Below are 22,493 nucleotides of genomic sequence, written 5' to 3'. Positions count from 1 at the left end.
GATGAAATCTGTGCATGATTTGGAAAAACATACTTTTACTTCTTTCAAACCTTGGCTTTCCTCAGAATCTGGAAAAAATGGTGAATACATTTCAGAGATCCATGAGAGGAGGAAAACACTCTGTTGAATTTTTATGTTTAAGCCTGGCCATTTCTGTTGTTTTCTGCAGGACCTCTTCTGTCCTGCCCACATCACTGCTTTTCTCTCTAGACATATTTCTCTGGTGGCATTAACAAGCTGTGGCTGCTAGAATGAGTCTGCAGAAATTTCTCAATAGCTTTATGCAGAGTCCTTACTCTTACTGTCAGAGGAGGTGAGAAGAAAAAAAGATTTCTATCCCTGTCTCAGATGATAGAGTATGGCATTCTGTTACAAGTAGGCAATACTAAATATGGATGGATAAAAGATGAAGATCTTTGCAGTCCTTGCTCAGATAAAAATTAATGCAAAACAAAAATTCTATTGATGCCAAATTTTGATTAGGCTTAATTCTAAAATCGTCATGAGTCTGAAATGCTCTTGTTCTATGAAAAGTATTGCTTCCAAAGATGATCTCCAGCCAATGCACCAGGCAGTGAGTGCTTGAAAGTGCTGGAGATGAGGAGATACAAAAAGCAAGTACCGAGTTCAGTAAATTAAAATGGGATGGACAGTGAAAAATAAATAATTATTAAATGGATAATCTATATGCACAAAGTAAATAAAAATAGATGTTCTGAAACTCTGAGTAGCCCTTTAATTCAAGACTACGCCTAAGGTCCAGTAAAAGGTAGAGACGCTTCTGCTTAATGTAACCTAGAGCCATATACTGCCCAACTCTCCACGAAGAAAGGTTTTCCACTGCCAGTGGAAACCGACCAAGTCAGCTTGCCTCTTAGGAAAAGGCTGAAAAAACAGATGGATTTTGCAATGCAAAAGGTGATAAAGCCGGGCTCTAATCACCCTTTCCTGTCAATACTACATTTATCCCCAGAATAGTCTCCGGTTACAAATGCAAGGGCATTCAACAGGAAGAGCTGGCTTGGATCTGGCCAACATCCAGAACTTTGAGGGCATTATATATCAAAACCAACCACATTACCTTCCTCAGAAGTGAGCCAGAAGTGCACTACAGACCACAAAGTGTTGTTCATAGTTCACAAAACCCCAACCAGGCTGCTGTCATCTGCAGCAGATAAGTTTGGTCAGAAAAATACAGCACTGTGTCAAGTGCATTCCAGTGGTTTTATAGCTGGGTATTTGCTTTAATGTCTGTTCCTTCTTTATATTTGTGACATCAGGTGGTAAAAACTGGGCTCTTCACTATGCAGGGTAAGATGAGGTGTTTGCCCTGTGATGTGAAACAGTGTGTAAAGGATGGAAGTGTTTCATTAATCACTGTGTGGCATTTCCATATTCCTACAGTGTCTAAGGAAGATGAAGCTTCAACAGTTCAGTGCTTCCCCTTGATCTAGTAAGAATGGAGATGTGGATGTCTCATGCATACGGGCCTTCTCTGCTGTGTGTATGCACGAACTAACCCAACCCTTGAGGCTGTAAGAAGCATGGAAATAATCTAAACCACAGGGTGTCTTGTAGGAAATTACTCACCTTGCATTTTCCCAGCAGTGAGCTGAGAGCCAGAAGAAAAAAAACACCAGTAACTGCTAGCATGACAACTCTTTCCATGGATTGTTCTGAGGGCTGGGCAGCTCGGTGCCACCTCTTATGCAGTGTGAGATGTGAAATATTAATTTATCCCTTAGGATATACAAGCTCAGAAGAAAACTGAGGACAGGTGAAGATATAACAGTGTGTATTTGTCTAATATATGTGTGACTGAAGGGAATTTATGCACCAAAGTGAACAAGGAGATGAATTTTATTAGCTTTCCAAACACACCAGAGATACTGCAAAATGAAGGAAGCCTTTTTTTGTTAGATTTAACTTCATTTCAGCTAAACATCTCTTCCTGTTTCCAGCAGTTGGGCCAGCAAATCCAACGCCTTTACTTTCTTCCTGAAGGAAGTTACAGAAATCTAAACACCAGCTATTTTTACAGTTCAGCAGTGTTTGAGGGGCTAAGTCACAGTCTAGGAAGCCACCACGAGTAGCGTCACATGAACACAGAGTAAGTAATAGTCATTGTCTCAAGTGTGACATATTTTGAATCTGTAACAGGCAAAACTCCAGCAATGTTGATTCATTCCCCTTTTCCTAACGAGGTCTGTGCAGGTTCAGAAGAACAACTGCATACTGAGTCTGGAGGGCTAAGACTAACATAAAATATTAAAATAAAAAACTATGTTGCTTTAGATTAAGTATCAGAGATTTTTCTTTTGAAAGCTACTGTACTATCCAGAAGTAAAGTACCAACATCATTCACAGCTGTAACAAATCTTAAAGAATCCCTGCCTGCTGTTGATCTTAAGGCTCTTCAGCCCAAATTCGGAGCCAGAACCTGACATCACTGACACAAAACCCAGCAATTAGATCTTCAACATCCCCATGATAGTAGGATTCTGCTTTCATTCTGGAAAGTATTCCTGCACCACCTTTGAAAAGCCAAATGTTCGCGATCTATTAAAGTCTTCTATTTTGACGTTTTCCTAGCCCCGATTCTTACAAATTCTTGATCCAAAGCCAAAAGAAACATTGGAGTCCTTTCTCCGGTCTTTGGTGAGTTTGGAATCAGTCTCATAATCCCCAAATTAGATGCAATGGTTGCAGAAAAGACTATTGTATTGTGTTCTTTGGTGGCAAGTCGGTAACAGTGGTATGTGGTAGCAGCACCGTAGGCAGATGTGGAAGGTTTTTTCAACAACAGCGCACAGACTCCCAACTCAAGCTTGTGATGAGGCACCGAGTGCAATTTTGTGGGGGATGAAAATTGACTCCTGTCACAAGAGCAGCCCTCTGCAGCCCCTGACTGCTCTGTACTCCTGGACGGGCAGAAGCGCGCACAGAAACGCGTTTCCTTGAAAATTTTCTCATTCGCTACACTTTTTTCCAACTGCATCAGAGTCTAGGAGGCAAAACGAGTAAAATCAGCACGTTTACTCAGGCAGATGAGACTTCATTTCTCAAAAGAAGCAGGCTTCACCCACATGTGTAGATTTATACGTCTTTAGGTACACGTGTGTACCGACACGTCCTTCTGTGCCGTTACACGTCGCTTTCGTCCATTTACACCTCTACACGGTTAAACGCATGTACCGGCGGGCGGGCAGGGCGAGGCTGCCGGGCGGCAGCCGCAGCCCCGAGGCTTGCGTGGCCGGAGAGCCGGGGGGCGCCGGGTGCGGGGCGCCGGGTGCGGGGCGGGGGGCGCCGGCTGCGGGGCGCCGGGTGCGGTCCCCTCGCCGCCGCCCCCCCCGGGCCGAGCCCGGGTTCCCCGGCGAGCGGCGCGCAGGCGCCCGGCCCGGCCCCTCGCCGGTGAGCGGCTCTCGGAGGGGGGGAGCGGATCGCCCTGCCGGAGCCGGCCTGCCGCTGTCTCTCCGGCCCCCTGCCCCACTTGTCCTCCTCTTAGCCCAGCCCCCTGGCTGGGTGTCGCGGCTATTTTTATTTTTTTTTTCCCTTGTCGTTGCTTAGTGCCTTTTTTTTTTTTTAACGTTGCCCGCTCCCCGGGAGCCCGTTTGCCACCCGCTCTCCGTGGCTCCCGCTCCTGCAAACAGCGGTATCTGAAGGGAGACCCGCCTGTTGATTATCCCCCACTCCCCTTCTCTCCGCTTCCACCCACCCTCTGCCCGCCCCCCCTCCGCTCGATTTCGAACCTTCGGATGGTGTTTTGGTGTCATTAGGAGATTAACATCCCTGGAGCACCAGGGGAGGAGGAGGAGGAGGAGGAGGAGGGAGGAGGAGGGAGGAGGAGGAGGAGGAGGGTGGAGGGGAGAGAGAGCCAGCAGGCAGGAAGGTTGGCATATTAACACGAGTGAGGCTCTCCTCCCGCCGTCCCAGCCATCCCCGGCTCCTCGGTGGCAGCGGAGGGGGGCGTCTGCCGGCGCCGCGGGTTGCGGCCGGCGGCTGCGGGGCTGCGCCCGGTGCCCGCGGCCGCGGAGCTGCGGCGGCGGGGGCGGGCGGCGGGCGGGCGGCCGCGGCTCCTGCTCGCAGCCCCCCTCTCTCTTTTATGAGCGGCGAGGCGGAGGAGCGGCAGCGGGGGACGCCAGGAGGAGCATCTCTTCCCCGGGGTTTATGAATGGCACTGACATGGAGGAAATACCGTTTCAGAAAGTCAAGACCAAGAGGAAGAAGTGCTGCCACTGCTGCTGCTCCCCGCCGGCTGCCGCGGCGGCGGGAGCGGGCGCCGGGCTGGGGGACCCCCCTCCCTTGCTGCTGCTGGATGCCATCGCCTGCGAGGACGAGTTCGACTGCAAGGAGCTGGAGGCTCTCTTCCAGAGCTACAACCTGAAGCTGGAGCAGACGTCCACCCTCAAGGCGCTGGCCGTCCTCATCGTGCTCACCGCCAGCCTGGCCCTGGTGGAGCTGCTCTCCGGCCCCAGCCTGACCATCTCCAAAGGCTCGCACCCGGTGCACTGCATCATCTTCCTCTCCCTCTTCATCGTCACCAATGTCAAGTACCTGCAGGTCACCCAGCTGCAGCAGATCGTCAAGCTCACCCTGCTCTTCAGCTTCACCTTCTCCTTCCTCTGCTGCCCCTTCTCGCTCGGCGCCTACGGCATGGAGCCCCCCAGCGCCCCCGAGCAGGGCATGTGGCAGCTCATGCTGGTCACCTTCGTCTCCTACTCGCTGCTGCCCGTCCGGACCCTGCTGGCCATCGTCTTCGGGCTGGTGGTGTCCGTCTCCCACCTCATCGTCACCGCCACCTCCGTCAGTGCCAAGCGGCAGCGGCTCTGGAGGACGGTGAGCGAGGGCCGGGCCGGGCACTGCAGCACGGCGCGGGCGGGGAGGCGCGGAGCGGCGCGGAGCCGAGCGGAGCCGAGCGGCGGAGGCTGCGCGGGGGCCGGCGGGGGCGGCCGGCGGGGACCGGGCAGCGAGCGCCCGGCGCGTCCCCGGCTGGGCAGGGGCCGGCGCACACCGGTGCTTCGGGCGGCGCCCGGAGTTCCCCGAAGTTTCCGGGAGGCGGGAGGACGGGGCGGCTGCGGGGAGACGGGACCCCCCGGCTTCGTCTGCGGCAGCACAGCCGGGGGGAGCGGGGGAGGCGGCAGCGCCCGGCCGGCGCTGGGGCAGGTTGGGGAGCACCGCATGCACCGGCCGGGCGAGCACCGCCGCGGGACTCGGTACGAACTTGGCATAGACAATGAGCTGCGTGTGCTCGGAACGCTCCCGTCGAGCCGATTCGTGTCCTCGCCGTCTCTCTCAGCCGCGGACCCTTGGTGCCCGCAGCCCGTCTCAAGGGAGGGGGGGTGTCTGCAGAACTGGGCTGAAATAGGTGGGACACTCGAAGGGGGAACCCCACCTCGCTGTTCTCCCAGCGAGCCAGGCATTCCCCCTTCAGCTTCCCCGGGGCAGCCGCTGCCCCCCCCCCAGCAGACACTACCTGCTAGCTCGGTGAACTTCCTAGCGGCTCCCTTTCCCCTCGGAATTAATCCAGCAAAACCTCCCTCTGCAGCAAGCATCTTTGGAACCGTGCTGCTGCACTCTGCCCCCCTCCCCCGAGTAGCTATTTATAGCCCTGCAGGGCTTTCTCCCGCTGCCGTGGCCTGATGGGCCGCACTGGCAGGGGGAGGCGGGTGAGGAGATGCGCGTATGGGAAACGCTGGGGCTGGGAGCCGGGGCTGGCGCTGAAGGCTCCCTTACGTTGTGCCTCTCAACCGCTGGGAGAGAGGAATTGAAAAATTGTTGCGTCCTCCCTCGCACCGCATTGATTATGCCTGCCCTCAGGGGAGGCGCACGGGTTCTGGGGTCTAGATTGGTGTTAAACAATGTGATGCGTAATGGAAGTACTTGGTACATTACTTCTGCTGGGTCCTGGTGTTATTCTCCACGGCTGTGTAAGGCTGCGTTGTGATGCTAGGACGCTCACGGCTGGCACGGGCATAAACACTGCCGTAAGCAGGATCGTACACCTTCGTGCCCAGAACTGTGAATCCCTTCTTCCTCCTCACGGGCTCGCACAGACACCACCCCCCCAGCGTGACATACATGCACACAGTGGCGATACGCAGGGACAATCAAGAGTGGGGTTACTGAGACAAACAAGATTATTCATGGGTTCGCGCTGCTGAGCTGGTGGACAAAATAAATTGTATATTTTGAAGGGAAAGAAAGAGATAAGCTGAGCTTTATGATTTACCCAGATAATCTGATGGTCTATTTTTAAATGCGTGATTTAGAGTTTCCATGAGAGAGAGAGCTGATGAAATGCAGGAGCACTGAGAGGAGCTTTCCTTAAAAGCATCCAAAAGGATGCTAAAAACACTAGAATATTTCTCTTTGAGTAGGGCTGAAGATAGCTCTTTTTGCTGGAGTACCAATTAGTCCTTACGGGAGTCGAGGCTATCCTGGCTGCCCTGACACAGAGGCAGATTTTCCTTGATGCCGAGTTGCAGCTCAGTGTGGCACCTGCTGTTCTAGACAAACAACATAAAGAAGCTGACAATAATGTCTGCTCACTAAATTATCTAACCAAGGGCTTGAATGCGAAACATTTTGAAGAGAAGAAATCTGCTAACTTTCTTCACATTAGTTTAACTCAGTTATTCAGCCGGTGAGAAGCTGGCTTAAAAAATACATAGAAATAGTTGGCTAGCGGCTGATGTAACACACCTATGATTCTTCTTCATCACCCTCTCCCCCCCACCAAAGTAATTTCAGTAATTTATATGCAGTCCCCAGAGCAGTATGCTTTGCTGATAACAGGAGGCAGAAAACAGCTTTGAATCGAGCAAAATAACTGGTCTGTGAACTTGTGTCCCACGGAAATGCACCTTGATTTGTTGCATATTTGCAAGCAAAAAGCCTTCTGATTTGAAGACTATCTGTGTATGAAGGGACTCTTCCCTTACACAGAAGTTGGGTTTTTTTTTCCAAAGAACAGGTTCACAATGGTTGGAAATTTAAAGCCATGTAAAGGCCGCATCATCTGAATTTTATTTACCTGGCCTGACAGTAGCTCAGACTTTTTTGTAAAGGCTAGAATGGATGCTGGCTCGCGGTCCGGATCTGCTTCCCAGCCAGTGGATTTATCATGACCAGCCCAGGGCTTGTATACACAGGGTGCAGTCGGCCTGTCAGGGAGGCAGGACTGCTCTGTGCAGAGCTGCAATCGCCTGAATGGCTCTGGTTTTTCTCCCAACCCTTTGCCCCAAGCAAAGGGGTAAATTTAAATCTTTAAATAGAAATCTGCTGTATCCAGAAATGCGGATGCACCTGCACCAACCACTGAGGCCAGTGTTCTGTTAAAGAAGCCTTTCATTTTGGGGTGATTCCAGTAGGGAACCAATTCTATTTTTGTTTAGCCTGAGCTCTAAGAGAGCGCAGATCTAGTAACTTCCATTGAAGTTAAAGTGGTAAGTTAAGTTGTCAGCAAGACCAAGCACTTCATGTTGTTTCAAGTTCAACCCATTAAAAAACAGGCATAGCCAAGTTAAGGAGTTTGTCCTGAAGTGGGCTTTTGAATGCACGTCTTCTATTCCATGCTATCTGAGGAATCACCATATGCAAATCTTTGAATGCCAAAAGCCTCACTGACTTCACTAGTGCTGAATCAGACCCTGAGTGGGTCCCATGGCGTGCTTACAATTTGCATTCATATAAATGTACAAACACTTCAGCATATTAAAATCAATAGTTCAGCTCACTGTGGGAGAAGTTTGTTACAAGGTCTACCCAGTAAAGCACATTTAATTTGAAAAGGGTAGTTTTCTGACAGCACAGTGTTGTCTAAGAGTGGTCTGTGGAGATCACAAGCTCATTTCTTCCAGCTCTCTCCACCATTAGATGCCATGCCATGCCATGCCATGCCATGCCAAAGTTGAGACACAGGTATGTGTAAAAGCAAGAGGAGAGGAAGAACGCAAGTGCGGGGAGGCAAAGAGAGCCAGGGGAATAATGTGGCAGATCTTGAGCTTCATCTTTCCACTCAGTAGCTGGTTTTTCATCAAATGAAAGATTCCAGTCTGTTAATCTGTCCTGTTCATTCTTAAGAGAAATGTAGTAATAGATAAAATATATATATATAAATAAGTGGAATACTAAAAATATGCAAAGTACTTGGGGCAACCTTGACCCCATTTGGAATAAATTCATGGCAAAAGGCATGCTGACTTCACAGCTGGTTTTGCATATCTTCTTTGACACTGTGATAAGGATAGTGTATATAACCAATAGTGTATTGGTCATGTTAGTCAGACTCTTTCACTTCCTTTGGAGTCACGGAACAAAATGCTTATGCCATATAATGTGACAAGGTATCCACAGGTGGCTGAACCTACAAATGAAGTTTTAACAGCTTGGACTTGTCCTCCCCCCCCCCCCCCCCCCCCTAGGTTTCAGATGTATGTTAGGTGATTCAGAGCAGTTGCAGAAATACAGAACCCTGCCCCAAGGAGCTTAGTCTAATTTTTGTTGTGATGCAGTGAGTGGGTGTTAGAGACTTTAAGGCCAGATGGGGTGAAGAAGGCAAAGGCTGCTCACAGAAATTACTCAGTGGTGGCATGTGCACAGTTTCATGACTTACTGTTAAATAACTTTTTTGTCCCTCTAAATATTTTTGTCCCCTTGTTTTTTTTTTTAAAAGTATGCTTATTTCCAGAAAATTCAAAAGCAAATCACACACCAACAAAGTGCCCTCACACATCACAGAAGTCTTTGTGAAAGAGCAAATCTTTTGTGAAAACCAAAGTTCCAACTTGAGCAACAAAGAGCAGAAGAAAGGTGCTGTCATAAATTAGTGAAAAAAAAATTATTTTTTTCAGCAGTGTGGTGAAATAAGTGTTGTAGTATTTTTCTGGCTTTATTTAAAACTGGTTTTATGCATGTATTTATTTGTATGATTAGCACTTTTATTGATTCAGCAGGTACCAAAATTGTAGGGGAATGGGTAGACTATGAAAAGGATAACATGGAGGAAGCTGGTAACAGTTATTTAAAATAATTAATTTAATACTTACAATTTTATTTTATCTTAACTCTTTGCAGGTTAGTGTGATAGTAGTCTGGAATATCACAAGGAATTATCATTATCATGCCACAGTTAATCTTATTTTTGCTAGTGTTTAAAATGTAATTAATGAACACAGCACTCGCAGAACTGTTAATCTCCACACCTTTGTCTCTCACACAGAAGGTAGAGTCCAGCAGCCTAATAAAAAGGGTTGCAAATCAAAGACAGCTCAGCTCCATTGTCATTATTATTTGGTGCAAAGCTCAGGTTTTCTCCTTCATGCATAGAAAGTACTGCTGAGGGACTGTACTAGTTCATTCTCTGGTGCTTTTCAAATGTTAGCATCAAGAATATCTCTAGTATTGCAAACATATCTATGCACTAATAATCTGTGTGAATTCACTGTTTTCCTCTCTTTCTAAAGATTGGGACCACTGTTCTTAGAGATTCTCAATATCTGTGTGTAACTCTAAGTTGACATTTAGTCCATATTAAAAGATTGGTAAAACTTTTTTTTCCCTAGTTAAAGTGGGATTTTAATCTTCATTTGTGGCATGGGGATTGCCAGGTATTGACCGCAATCCTTTTATCTAGAGGCTGAAGTACAGGATCTTCTATGGAATGTAGAGCTCAGTGTCGTCTTCCACATAGAGAATAATATGCTTTTGGCTTCCTGAGTCTGCAGACTGCTGAGACTGTTACTCTTCATGGGTTTCCAAACAATAACAGCATGCTGATGGTTCTGCATGCTTGAGAAACAAGAAGCCTTTGAGAAACTGACAAGAATCATACAGACTTGGAGAAATAGTAAATAACAAATAATTTATCCAATAGTTGTTTTTCTCCTACTTAATGGCCTGGGGAGAATGCAGCTTCCATCCAATGAATGTCACCATATTCAAAATTTTATAAGAATTTGATTTTTTTTGGTAGCAGTTCTTTGCAATGATTTGTCATATAACCTTTGTATGGACACCTGTGGCTAGTGTATTACTGTTTGTATTGCAGTAACACCTGTGGGTCCCTACGATGGGCCAGATGCCTGTTAACTAGCCCAGTGAATAAATACATGCCAAAAGCACAGACTTCCTCCGTGGCTCCACCTCTTCCTCTCTCATGCTGTACTTTTTGTTTGGAAAAAACTTCCCATGGAAATGTACATTGAATTTGCTAATGGTAAGCTCTGACTGAGTTGTCAAACATCTCTTAACATATCTTACTCTTGTTGTGCTTAAAATCTTGTTTATGGACAAAGAGGAAATGCATCTTATATAAAGCTAGGAATTTATTTTTTTTCGTGTAATTGAAATCTTAACTGGCTAATCAAAGTATCAATAATAGGCTAGATCCCATTACTACCAAAGAAAAAGAGGGCTTCTATGCAGAAAATGTTTTAATAGTAATAAAGCAGCTAACATTGTTACACACTCACTTAGTTTCTACCCTCTTTCCTTGATGTTGTGCTCACCCTCACCATTCCCCTGCTTCTCCAAGTCTTAAGGTTGGTGGCTTCATTCTGCTGGTGGTGTTACCTCTGTTGGCAGCATTGGAGTCCTTCCCTGGAAGAAAGGGGATGTTCATGTTAGTGGTTTCTTCTTCGTTGCTCTAGGGTCCACTTGGGGACATTTTTATAAGTTCGCTAACATACATTTCTCTTTCTTTATTGGTCTATAGCTCCATGTTGCATCCAAATTTACTACATATGGTTCGTTTTATGTATGTTAGATACTTGTTCTTTGTTCTCTTTGTTACACCTAAAGCCAGTTTTGTCCATCTTCAGGCCTGCATTTCTTTAACTGACCATTGGTGAGTCTTTTTATAGCTATGGGCGTTGTCTTGAGTACCAAGCCTATGCCTCATCTTTTGTAATCCTGTGCCTGTAGTCTTCTACACCATCTCCTGTGTCTCCACTTCTCAAGGCCTCTGCTGTCTTTCCATAGGCCTATATTCTGCATACTACATCATTATGTGATGGTCATAAAACTGTTGTGCTAGCATAGAAAGATAAGCAAAAATAACACAAATTAGCTACAGACATCTGGTCAATTAGAAAAAAATTGCTGTTATGTTTAAACCAGGTAAAACAAGGTGCAGGGAGGTCAAAAAAAGTGTAGCCTGAGAAGCTAAGCTTTTAGCCTAGGGCAAACCTGACATTTGCAAGACAGAGGTCTTCCAAAATCTGTACAACAGTTACGCCTTTCTATGTAGCAACAGCAATACAGTAATAGCAATGGCAATACAATATTACAGGGCTGTATGGTTGCAGTCCTTTTTAATACGTGTGGTTTAGACTGTCTCCATGTGTCTTATTACCGCTTTCATTTTAATGCTAACAAAGTGGCCAAATGGTGGCTTCATTTCAATATGGTAAAATTTTACTGTCTAGACCCTGGTTAATAGCAAAACATTCCATGTGATGTTAGTAATTAGGGACTGTATTTAATCTACATACTTACTGTGTGAAAAAGCAGTTTTCATATGTGTTTGTGCAGCTCCCAATTTGAGTTTAAAGGTCTTTGAGGTTTCTACAGCATAAGTTATTGAGGGTTTCTATTTCTTCCTTCCTTTCCTTCTTTCTTTCTTTCTTTCTTCCTTTCCTTCTTCCTTTCCTTCCTTCCTTCTTTTCTGAACATGTGATTTTGGATATGTTCAGTGCTAAACTCATATGAGAAAATTTTGAGAATAGGGAATAGCTGTCCTTGATGTGATCTGCCATTTCTTCTTCTGGATTCAAACTTATCGGGTTTTTTCCATCTTGTTTTCCCCAGTTACTATTATAGTGCAGTGCCTTGCTGGACAGAACCAGTGTAATACAACATCTAGCTAGTGCAGGTTTCAATTTCTTTTCATCTACTTTAAACACAGCCCTGAATGTCTGCATGTTTATATTAGATGGCCCTTACTAACTACAGCAGAAGTTTTCTTTCTAGCTTTTTCTTATCTCATTCTGTCCATTTAGATGCATTGCATTCTCACGTGCTAAATTCTTCTGTTGCTGTTTCAGAAAACATCAGCTAGCATAAAATAATGGTTTTTGTCTATCACGGCTAGTTATTGTCTTGTACTTTCTTAGATTCAAAAGGCCATATACTCCTGTCTTCCCTACAGGAATAAAGTAGCACAAAGTGTAACTGAATGTGGATGGCATGTATGGAAAGAGGAAGATGAGCCTGAACAGCATCGTTTCTTGTTGCTTGTAAGCTCTTGATTGTGCCAGTATGGAATAATTGTTAGAAAGTCTTTTATGAGTGTGGCAAAGGGATGGCATGGTTTCATGCAGGTTTCATGTTCTGATTAATTCATAATATGTTATGAGAACATTTCATCTAGGACTTGGTTTACAACTTTTGAACATAGCTGACAGAAGAAGTCAGGCAGTATTAACTCCTGCAGGACCCTTGCTGTTGGGAAGGGGAGGAAACGGTACAAGCAGAAAAGACTGGTTCAGGCTTTGGGGCTGAGCTCTGTGTCATGGTTTCAGCCCAGCCGGTAACGAAGCACCACACAGCCACTTGCTCACTCCTCCCCCACAACCCCCGGCCTCGGTGGGATGAGGAGAAAATATCAAGAAATGCTCGTGGGTTGAGACAAGGACAGGGAGGGATCACTCCCCACTTACGGTCACGGGCAGAAGACAGGCTCAACTTGGGGGAGAAACAAAATCAATGTAATCTGCTACCAGTCGAACCAAACCAAGGCTATTGGGAAGTAACCCCCGACCCGAGAGCAGCTTCCCCCCCGCCCTCCCGCCTTCCCGCCTCAGCCCCACTCCCGGTTCTCTCTCCCTGGGGAGCAGGGGACGGGGGCTGGGGTCGGTTCCTCACCCCTTGTCTCTGCCGCTCCTTCCTCCTCAGGGGGAGGAGGACTCCGCGCTCGGCCCCTGCTCCGCCGTGGGGTCCGTCCCTCCCGCGGGAGACAGCCCTTCCCCAACTTCTCCAGCGTGGGTCCTTCCCGCGGGCTGCAGTTCCTCACAGACTCCTCCAGCGCGGGTCCCTTCCACAGGCAGGGTGCGGTCCTTCCGTCACAGACTGCTCCAGCGCGGGAGCCGCCGCCATTTTGGGGGACATCCGCTCCCCCGCTCCCCTCCACGGGCTGGGGGGGACAGCCTGCCGCCTCCCCGCGGGCTGCGGGGGCATCCCCTCCTCCTTCCCTGACCTCGGGATCCGCAGAGGGGTTCCTCTCACATCCCGCTCCCCCGACTCCCTCACGGGGCGTTCGTTCCCCTTCTGAAATCTCTTCTCCCAGAGGCGCTCCCGCCGTCGCTGAGGGGCTCGGCCTGGGCCAGCGGCGGGTTCGGCTCCAAGCTGGGACAGCTTCCAGCAGCTTCCAGCAGGAGCCGGCCTGGCCGACCCTCACCCGCAACACAAAAGCCCGCCATACAAACCCAAAACGCTCTGTCTTTGGCTTGCTATGATGGACGGGTCCAAGAGGCCATCAAAGAGTGTAATGTAAGCCATACGTTTTGTTTCAAAATTTCTGAAGTATGTGATTTCCTTTCTTTCTTTCCTCTGGGAAACTTTTCATGGAAGAAATTGATTTTGCTTCAAATTTTTAAGACATGTATCTGGAGGAAGTTGAGGAAACAACATAGTTACTACTCGGTCCACCCGTTCTGTATTTGGAATAACCAAAGACAATAGCATTACCTTTCATTTACTCAAGTGTAATCTGGTTAAAGCAATCCCCTTCAATGCAGGTTAACATAATATAAATTTTAATTCATATAAATGTACAATAAATATAGTACAGGAATATATATTCTGCATGAACTTTCCACATGAGCTGATTCCTGAAAGAAATAAATTCACCAAAGACTTTATATATACAGAAAAGCTGTTTTCTGCAGCAGGACTTGAAATAGTGAAAAATCTGAGAAATGTGGATCTAGTGTGGCTCTAAGGCAGGTAATAAAGTGTGACAAAGCTGTAAGAAATATATTTATTTCTTTAGTTGTTGTTCAGAAACTACAGAAGTCCTTTATCACCTAGAGATGCATGTTACAAGAAATCATCTAAGTGTGGCTAATATGAAAAATATTCTAGAACAATATTTCACTATAACACCACCTTTCAGACATTCGTTCTGGAGCAAGGTGTTCATTATTGGTTTCAGTAACAAGTGGTTGTGCATCCTCCTGTACAACTTGATAGAAGTAAACATAATTAACTGTTCTTTACAGTGGTTAGCACATAAAATTAAGGGGTGCTTATGGCCAACTTGACAGTTTTCCTTCATACACTACAATAGCACAGAAATATTTGTTGATTTCCATAAATCTGCTTATGATTCTCTCTTAGAAGATGAAAGTAATTATCCACCCACACAAAATTAGGAAATGAAATAACACTAATAAACACAGTTGTAAAAGAGATTTGCATAAAATATATCCTTAATTTGAAGTATCAACAGCCTGAAAAAGAATATTGTGCTTAAGCAGATCTTGTGAAATTTGTTCATATGGAAGTTGAGAATAGGCCTATGCCTTCTAAGAGTGTCTTTCTTTCTCTACAGAGTTAGAGTTAATCTGTATAAAATACAATGTGGCAAAATGAAGCTTTGAGGTAAATTGTTCAATGTTCACCCAGAGGTGAAGGGTATAGGCCTGAGCCTCATTTTACTTTTAGACACCAAAAACCATCTCATAGGGCTTTGGGGAAATTTACGTGATGTGCCAAAAATTCTTCTTGCCTGTAATAATTTCATCCCAGAACGATTTAACTAAAACACCGTTTAATGTGAACTATGTAGGAAGTCAAGATCTGTTTACGTCATGACATGAAAGTAGTAATGGCAATGGAAAGGAACCTCTCCTTATGGGCAAACAAGCCCGTAAGAGAGAGAAGCTGAACCAGGATCAAATTCCCACTGTTGCAGGTTGCCTCTGGAGTCTGCTCTGCGGATGCCTGGTCACTGCGGTCATGGCTGTCAGATTTGGATGCTACCTCACCTGGGATTGTGGGTCACAGAGCATAGATGCTATGCTCTGGAAATTGAGGATGACCCCTCACAGCTGTCCTGTGTCATTCCTGCTGCTGGACTCCGCAGCCGTTGTGCTGATGTCCCTGCTGATCCATTCTGGTTTAATGCAAATCAGCTCTAGCGGGGCTCTGGGAGTTGAAGAAGCCTAGTTTTTAAGTCCATGGTTGGATTAGCTATGATGAGTGCTCTATCTGTCATTCATCTATGCTTTGAAATATAAGGAATAATGAGGCTGTTCGAAACAGAGACACTGAGCGTTATCTCCATGTGCAGTATGTGAGTTTCCTCTTCCCACCCCCAGTTATGAAATGACCGTGGTGAATGATAGCTGCTTGACTTCCCCCAGATGGAAAGTTTACATTAGCTTATTTGGCCTTCTCCATGCAGCCTTCTCTCTATTTTAGGCAGCAGTAGATTGAGGAGATTGCAGCCGAGGTAATGTGCCTCATGCGTTAGTCAAAATAAACTGCTTTATCAATAGTCCATTTCTTCTTGTGTACACTGTTAAAAAGATTAGTCTGATTTTACCCTTTGAAGAGACCACAGCCTGAAGAGGGGATTCCTATTCTAAACGGCACTTCACAAGAGTGGTTAATATTAACACAATGGCTGAAACGGCTTTGGTAGGAGGGTAATGTGCTTTTCTAACTGAGAGCGCATGCTTTTCTTATAACAGCTTCTGGAATATCGTTCACTGAAAAGGGTGATGATGTTTAAGAGGAGAAAGCGAGCTTCATTTGATGGGCTGTTAATCAGTTCCATTGCTATTGCTAAATTTGAAATCCAGAAAAGGGCAATTGATACAATTGTTTGGCATGGCTTTTTGATCTCAACAGCATTATTTCTAAGCCTTATTTGATGTCTGACAGAAACATTGAGGGAATCATGAGTGAGGTCCTGAATACCCGCTGACTATTTAGTGCAAATCTTATGTGTAGATAATATATTTCTTTGGTGGGCCGTGTATAGGGTAAGATACAGGATTTTCTTAGCTTGCCTATGGGCAAGGGACATGAAAAACGCACCTTTCTGACTCTTGGGTCTTAGGAGAATATGCAAAAAAAATTTACAGTTGGTATTTATAGTTGGTATTGTACAGTTAGGATGAAAAGAAGTACAGAAATGGGCAATGACCACTTGCACAGCTGAATTATGAATTAACCTCTCTGCTTAACTGATATTTTTGTAACATTGCTAGATTGTCAACGGAGAACCTAATAATTTTAAAAAATGGTTTGCTTGCTTGCTTTTTTCTTTTTCTGCTGCTGCTTTTGTGGAATGAGTCCCTGTCAGTTTTGTGCTGACTGCTGCAGTTCTTGGTGCAGTGACCTCTACTGAACTTCACCCAAAAGAGAACATCAACCAAATACAAAAGAGGGAACATTCTCCTGGGATGGAGGTGACTGCAGAAGGGAGGTTGATCGTTCCTAATTTCCCTAAAGGGTGCACAACATTCAGTCCCAGGACTTCATCTGTTTTGTCAGTTAGTGAGTCTACACTCATGAACCTTAGTCCCAAATCTCTATGGTGTCATTTGCAAAAGCCCCATTTCTCCAGCATGATTGTATACTGAAGAACTGAGCTTGGCTACTGATCATAATGATTTTTCCTTCTCTTGGGCAAAAGATAGAATACCTAAATGGAGGAGAAATTGTCTTTCTTACAAAATGTCTTACATGCCCCTGAAGTTGTCTTTTGAATTGTACTTAGGGTTGCTGGTCCTCTGTAAAGTTAAGGATTTGACATATATATAATCTATTAGCTAACATTCTCAAAAAAATTCTCTTTACAGGGAGATACCAAGTGCTATCTTGGCTTCTTTTCCATTTGTTATGACGGTTGCTGCCATTCCACTCATATAAAAAGAAAAGACTGAAAAATCAAAGACTTACAACTACTTTGTACAAGACAGTTGGAAAACTTTTTCTGGTTGTAATTAAAAAAAAAAAAAAAAAAGCAAACCTAAAGCTGATCCATAATGCACTGCTCAGTTAACAATAATCTTACTGTGCACAGTCCTCAGTGTAGATGGTTTTATTCAGTGGTACAAACCTTGAAAAATACTTTTTTTTTTTTTCCTTATTGCAACTAAGGGGTTCAAGAGTGGAGCTGTGTGAGGGAAAGGTCTTTTCTTCTTTAGAGTCACAGTTCAAATTTAGGTTGCTAAAGTTCACGTTTCTTCACTATCTAAAGAAACTTTGATGCCTTACCAAAATGTGTAAGAAAGACTGATGCTGATAGTTTAGTTTCTGAGATGCAAATGTAAGATTTTTATATAGCATCACTGTTGGTAACTCAGCAAGCCAGCAAGCTTAAAGTTGTTTTCTTAGTCTGTGGGCAAACATGAATGTTGTTTTGCTAAGATTGCTTATGAGGTAATATGTTTGTCTTACATGGAATTGTAATGAAAGTTCACAGGGCCTCTGCATAGGTGGTGTTAATGTGTATAACAACAGAGTGTGAGGCAAACATCCTTCCAGGGTATTACAGAGTCTGCTGCTATGGGTGACTTTTAACATGTTGGGTAAATACCGTGATTCTTACTGTGACAAAAGTCACATTGACTCCAAATCAGTCCCAAGGGAGAACTGAGGGCTTTGACTTGTCAGCAGATGACAGTGGTGCCACATGTCAGTAGACATTGGCTACAGCACGAGCTCATTCTGTGGCATACTGCAATGAACGCAAAATGTTTTGAGGGGGTGTGGGTTTTTTCCTTTAAGGAACCCTTAAGTCATCTGGAAACTACTGGGTACAGTACTTCAAAAGCTGGCACGCAGCAGGCTGTCTTGGAGTAGTTGAAAAAGGGAAAACCATTAGGGGTCAGGTTACTCATCCTCAGGAGAAATATTTCTCTCTCTAGCATCTGGAAATTTCACAGTTATTTTCAGAGTTGGTTCAACTATCTCCTGTTGGAAAGCTTCTTGGGATCGGTGTAGATGTCAAAGGTCTAGGTGGCCTAGACGTAATACAATATCACTGTACCATATACCCATATATAATATAATCAACAACTATAGCTGCTGATTGGTATTATCAGTCTGCAGACTGAGCAGTTTCTGGGTTAAGTTCCTCTGGGGAGTTTCATGTGACAAAGGAGTACCATAGAAAAATAGGATCTAGTTAGCTTTCTCAGTTTTTGTCCAGTAGGTACAAAGCTTCTTGTCTTACACCTCTCCTGGCCTCTCTTCAGGGGTGAATTTCTAGTCCGGCACACAATTCCCTGAGTGCTGTGAAGAATGGAAGAAATTTTTTTTTCAGGACAAAATTACTGAGATGTAAGCAGATACTAGACTTCCTTTTAACAATTAATAAACACCAGAGGCTTGGTTCCACCTTCCATTTACGGATTAATTTGGTGCTTATTACACTGACGGACACAGAATACTGTCAGTGTCAGTCAAACATAATGCCAAAGACAAGAAGCAAACTGCTCTTTGCACCAGCCTGTTGATGACGCCCTTGGGGTCTGAAGCACGCTGTTCCAGCGTGGGGTGCTCCATGTACAAACCCTAACCTATGTTTGTGCCAGCTGTAGGACGGTGCAAACAGAACAGGAACTCCAGCTAACACATTTTCTCTTCTGACTCAAGGAAATTGGAACACAAGTCTTTGTATTCAGAAGAGGAGAGCCTTGGTGACACACCTTGGTGCAGCGTGTTCTGGTGCATTCCCTTTCTGCACTATGGAGTCACTCCTTCCATTCTAGGTCAGCTGTGCCCGTGTCTTTGGTAAAGGTGGGTAGCATGCCATACTGTCCCACCTGAGGCATGCGTTGGGAAGTCTCTCAGTCAAGCTTAGTCGCGTGAGCTTACAAACTCTGTCACACAGCCAGGTTCATGTTGGCAATACAGCCTTCTCTGTTGTAATCCCATCTCTGTGTGGATCATAAAGTGGCATAAAAGTGCTAATACACAGGTCAGATGACAGGAGAAGTAACAAAGCCTGGTGATAACGGGTGATATCATGACATCTGCTGTTTATGTCCTAGAAACCATTAGCAGGTGTGATGACGTGCGATGCTCAAGTAATGCCCTCTGAACAGGAATCAGAAACCTCTGGTGTTGAAAGGCAGTGCCTAGACTTTATTCGGACTCCAGGAACATCAGATATCCAGAGTCTAGTAGGAAGGAAGTCTCATAGGTGAGTGAATAGGGCTAGACAAATAATTAAAAGGCCAGCTATTTCTTTCTGTGTTTCCTAAAGCAGCTATTAATGGCCTAATTTTACTCTCAGGTCATATTTTAAGTCATCATTACCAAAGTAGTCCCGTGGATGTGGATACGCACCCCTGTTCAACCCATTTTTACCACCAAACACACTTGAAGCCCTGCACTGAATGGCCTAGGGAGCTAATGCAGGTTAGAACCAAGCCTGGTAGGATGGGCTCCTATGTGGATGAGTTCACTAGTCCTGTTCACACCTGCATGAGCATCTGTGCTGGCATGAAGAGGCTGGGAATCGGAATGAGCGACCAGTATAAAAAAAAAGACAGAAATGCCTTTTTTACTGTTCTGTCAGTTTATGTCCTTGTGTTGTAACAGCAGCCGTGTTGTCTTCACTGCTGTATGAACTTCAGTGGGAATAATGTTAGTGTGATGACATCTTCTGTAAATGCAGCCTAACTTTTCACTTTATAGCTAATCATATGTGCATTAATTTAGATATGTATGTTTGGAAAATAGGTAAATCAGGTGATATAACTAAAGGTTGGGTTGATTAAGTATAGCGGCTAAACCAATGTTTTTCATTGATGGATCCTGGAACAGCTTTCAGCATAGGTGCCAAACCTTCACAAGCAATTTGCAAACATAAATCACTGTTGAGGACCAATGATCATATTTTCTTATGTTTCAAAAACCCCTTAAAAGTAATTCAAGGATCGCCACTTAAGCCATTTATATAGAGGGACTAGTTTGTTAAACAGTGCCAAAAGAAGGAATTGACTTTTAAAAATGGCTACAAGCAAATAAAATTTGTTTAAAGACTCTGAATTCCTACAGGGTGCGATCTTTAAAAGTCCCAAAACTTAAATTGCCTCAGTGTCCATAAAGAAGTTTTATATTTATAACCAGTATGGTAGACTCAATGAGTGACTCATGGAACCCATTAGTTCTGGAGCAGGTAATGATGTGTCTGGTGCCAAGTATAGAAGATACTGTATGGGATTTTGATATGGGAAGTCAATGGACTTTGCATGTTAGCATGGAAATATTATGTGACTATGTTTTTTCTTTCAGAATGGACAGAAATATCCTTATCTGCATACAAAAAAGGCAGTTTCTATCTTATACTATCACTTTGGCTATATTTGGTTCTGAATACCTAAGTTACAAAGCAGGCACTCAGAAAAACTCTTAATTTTGATAGCAAAGATGATACTCTGTAATAATCTGTGCTTTTCAGCACTGCTGCATCCAGTCACAGTCAAGAGCAGAAGGAGATTCACAATATATTTAAATTTGTCTTGCAGTGGCTTTCAGGAAGAGACCTTGCATAGTACTGTTGTTGCATGTATTGAAATAAAGATGTCTTGCAGCAAATTAATGGAAAACACAAAAAAAACACTTGCTGAAAATTAATGATGCAATGCTATAAAATACACTAGTTGTATATCCTGAAACTAGTCTCACTTTGCAGTAGTGTCTCGGGGAAGCACTGCTTGCTTAAGATGCTCCTTTTTCAATGACTGCTTTCTCATTGGAGCTGAGAAAACAGTAACACAAAGCAAACAAGGGATTGCTCATGAACCTACACATCAAATTCTAGGCTGAAATTCAGCTTGTCTTATTATTATTTACCATTGATGTTATGGTAATGCCTAGAGGTGTCAACTTTGATTAGCTTCTCAGCTCGCTGCTTGCTGTACAAGTGCACAAATAACAGGCAATCCATTGTCCTCTGCTAGACATGGCAAAGAACAGAAAAAAGACTAGAGATAGAGAAGCAAGATGATTTTCCAAAACTCAGTCAGAATAGATTGTGAGTCTCCTGACTCCAGCTGCAGTTGTCTGGGACAAGAATTTCATAAAGTAAAGACTTCATCTTAAGCATCATAAAGCCCCAAGGAATAGTTTAAAATATTTCCATTTACTCTGGGCTAAGCCATACTGTCATGTTTTCTTCTTTTCAATTACTTGGAGATGAACCTTTTCCTCTGGTCTGCATGACTTGGGGCAGGATGTTCATAGAAGACTGAGGAGTTTCATGTTACAGTTAAATGGAGCATGTTTATGAGCCACTTAAACTTTTTTTAATGCATTTGCCTCAGTAACTTTGTTATTAACTGCGTAAGATGTAGACGAAAGGTTGATTTTGTTTACCCAAAGCAATGACATGAATGTATACAACCAAGAATAGCTATTCATCTATGTATTTTCCAATGATAGTCGGAATTGTTTCACTTCATTTTTTCTCTCTTGGGCAAAATGAAGCTACAAATATGTTTTTGAATACTTTTCCATCATGTTTTAGAAGAAACCAGCCATAATTTGTATATTTTACTGGCTATTCATTATAATTCTGTATCCCAGATACAATGTTGAGATAAAGATGAATGGAGTTATGCCAGAGCATACTGTATTTTAATTCTGATAGGGGTAAGAAACTAACACTAAGCAATGTGAAATCTGAAAAATGAACATGGTCCTTAAATGCTGATTATTTTAATTTCTGTTTGTCATTTCTAAAGAAGTATTAACAGGCTTTTTGGAGGCAGTGCACTGGTTTACCTGCAGAGGATTTTGGCTTCTTTTTACTCCATGACATAGAAGAGATACATGTAAGATGTGTGTACCTGGCCAGGTTGGGAGAAAGCTTGAGGGAGTCAGTTAGCTGATGATAATTCCTAGCAGCTGCTTCACAAGTATTGTGAGTTAGAAAAATCTTGCCATGCATGTTATGGACTTTTACCTGTATCTGTATGTTTGACAGCACATGGTTGAAGCATACTTTAGCAGAACAAATCAAAATGATCAAAGAATAGCTAAACAGTTTATGATGTGAGGAATATAAGTGGCTTTGTTTTATAAAATATTGTGAAAAATTACCATTTCCTTCCTCTTGTCTGCTTTCATTTGTGAAACTTTCACTGTGCTTGTTTTTTGTTATTTGAATAATACATTTGAATATTGCAAATGCTAGTCCAAAGTATACAATCGCCTACACAAAGATAGAGCAGATATATTCTGAAAGTTATTGAAAGAAGTATCCTGCCTGTTTTCTATTTTTTCTCTTTCCTCATTCAGTTTTTCCCTCCCAAAGGAAATGAGTCAGAGGACTCTTTAATTTCTCATTCTGTCTGTCTCCTTCCTCGTTAGTGTTCTTGCAAAGACCTCTCAAAAGATTTTCCCTCAACTCATCTCTAGGCATCTCTATGACTAGGGGAAGGTCTCTTTTTTGATATCTTTTCTGCATTCTTTTATTACACAGGCCATAAATACATATTTCTGTGTCTTGTCCTCAACTCCTGCTT

The 22,493-nt window shown here is 44.2% G+C and overlaps 1 protein-coding gene across 2 annotated transcripts in view; it reads left to right on the top strand.

Annotated features, from left to right (window-relative positions):
• The first annotated feature begins 3,869 nt into the window (after nucleotides 1–3,869).
• Nucleotides 3,870–22,493, top strand: part of ADCY1 (adenylate cyclase 1) — a 165,171-nt gene continuing 146,547 nt past the window's right edge. For both annotated transcript variants that reach the window (XR_011329229.1, XM_069809308.1), the window contains exon 1: nucleotides 3,870–4,836. Coding sequence is in view for 1 of the 2 variants with exons in the window: in XM_069809308.1 (XP_069665409.1) it covers nucleotides 4,168–4,836 (669 nt within the window). In the remaining variant the exon portion in view is untranslated. The remainder of the gene's footprint in view (nucleotides 4,837–22,493) is intronic.

This window comes from Haliaeetus albicilla, chromosome 21 (assembly GCF_947461875.1).
Source record: "Haliaeetus albicilla chromosome 21, bHalAlb1.1, whole genome shotgun sequence".
NCBI classification, from domain to species: Eukaryota; Metazoa; Chordata; class Aves; order Accipitriformes; family Accipitridae; genus Haliaeetus; species Haliaeetus albicilla.
The sequence above is the reverse complement of the archived record's forward strand: the minus strand, read 5'-3'. Positions and strand labels throughout refer to the sequence as shown.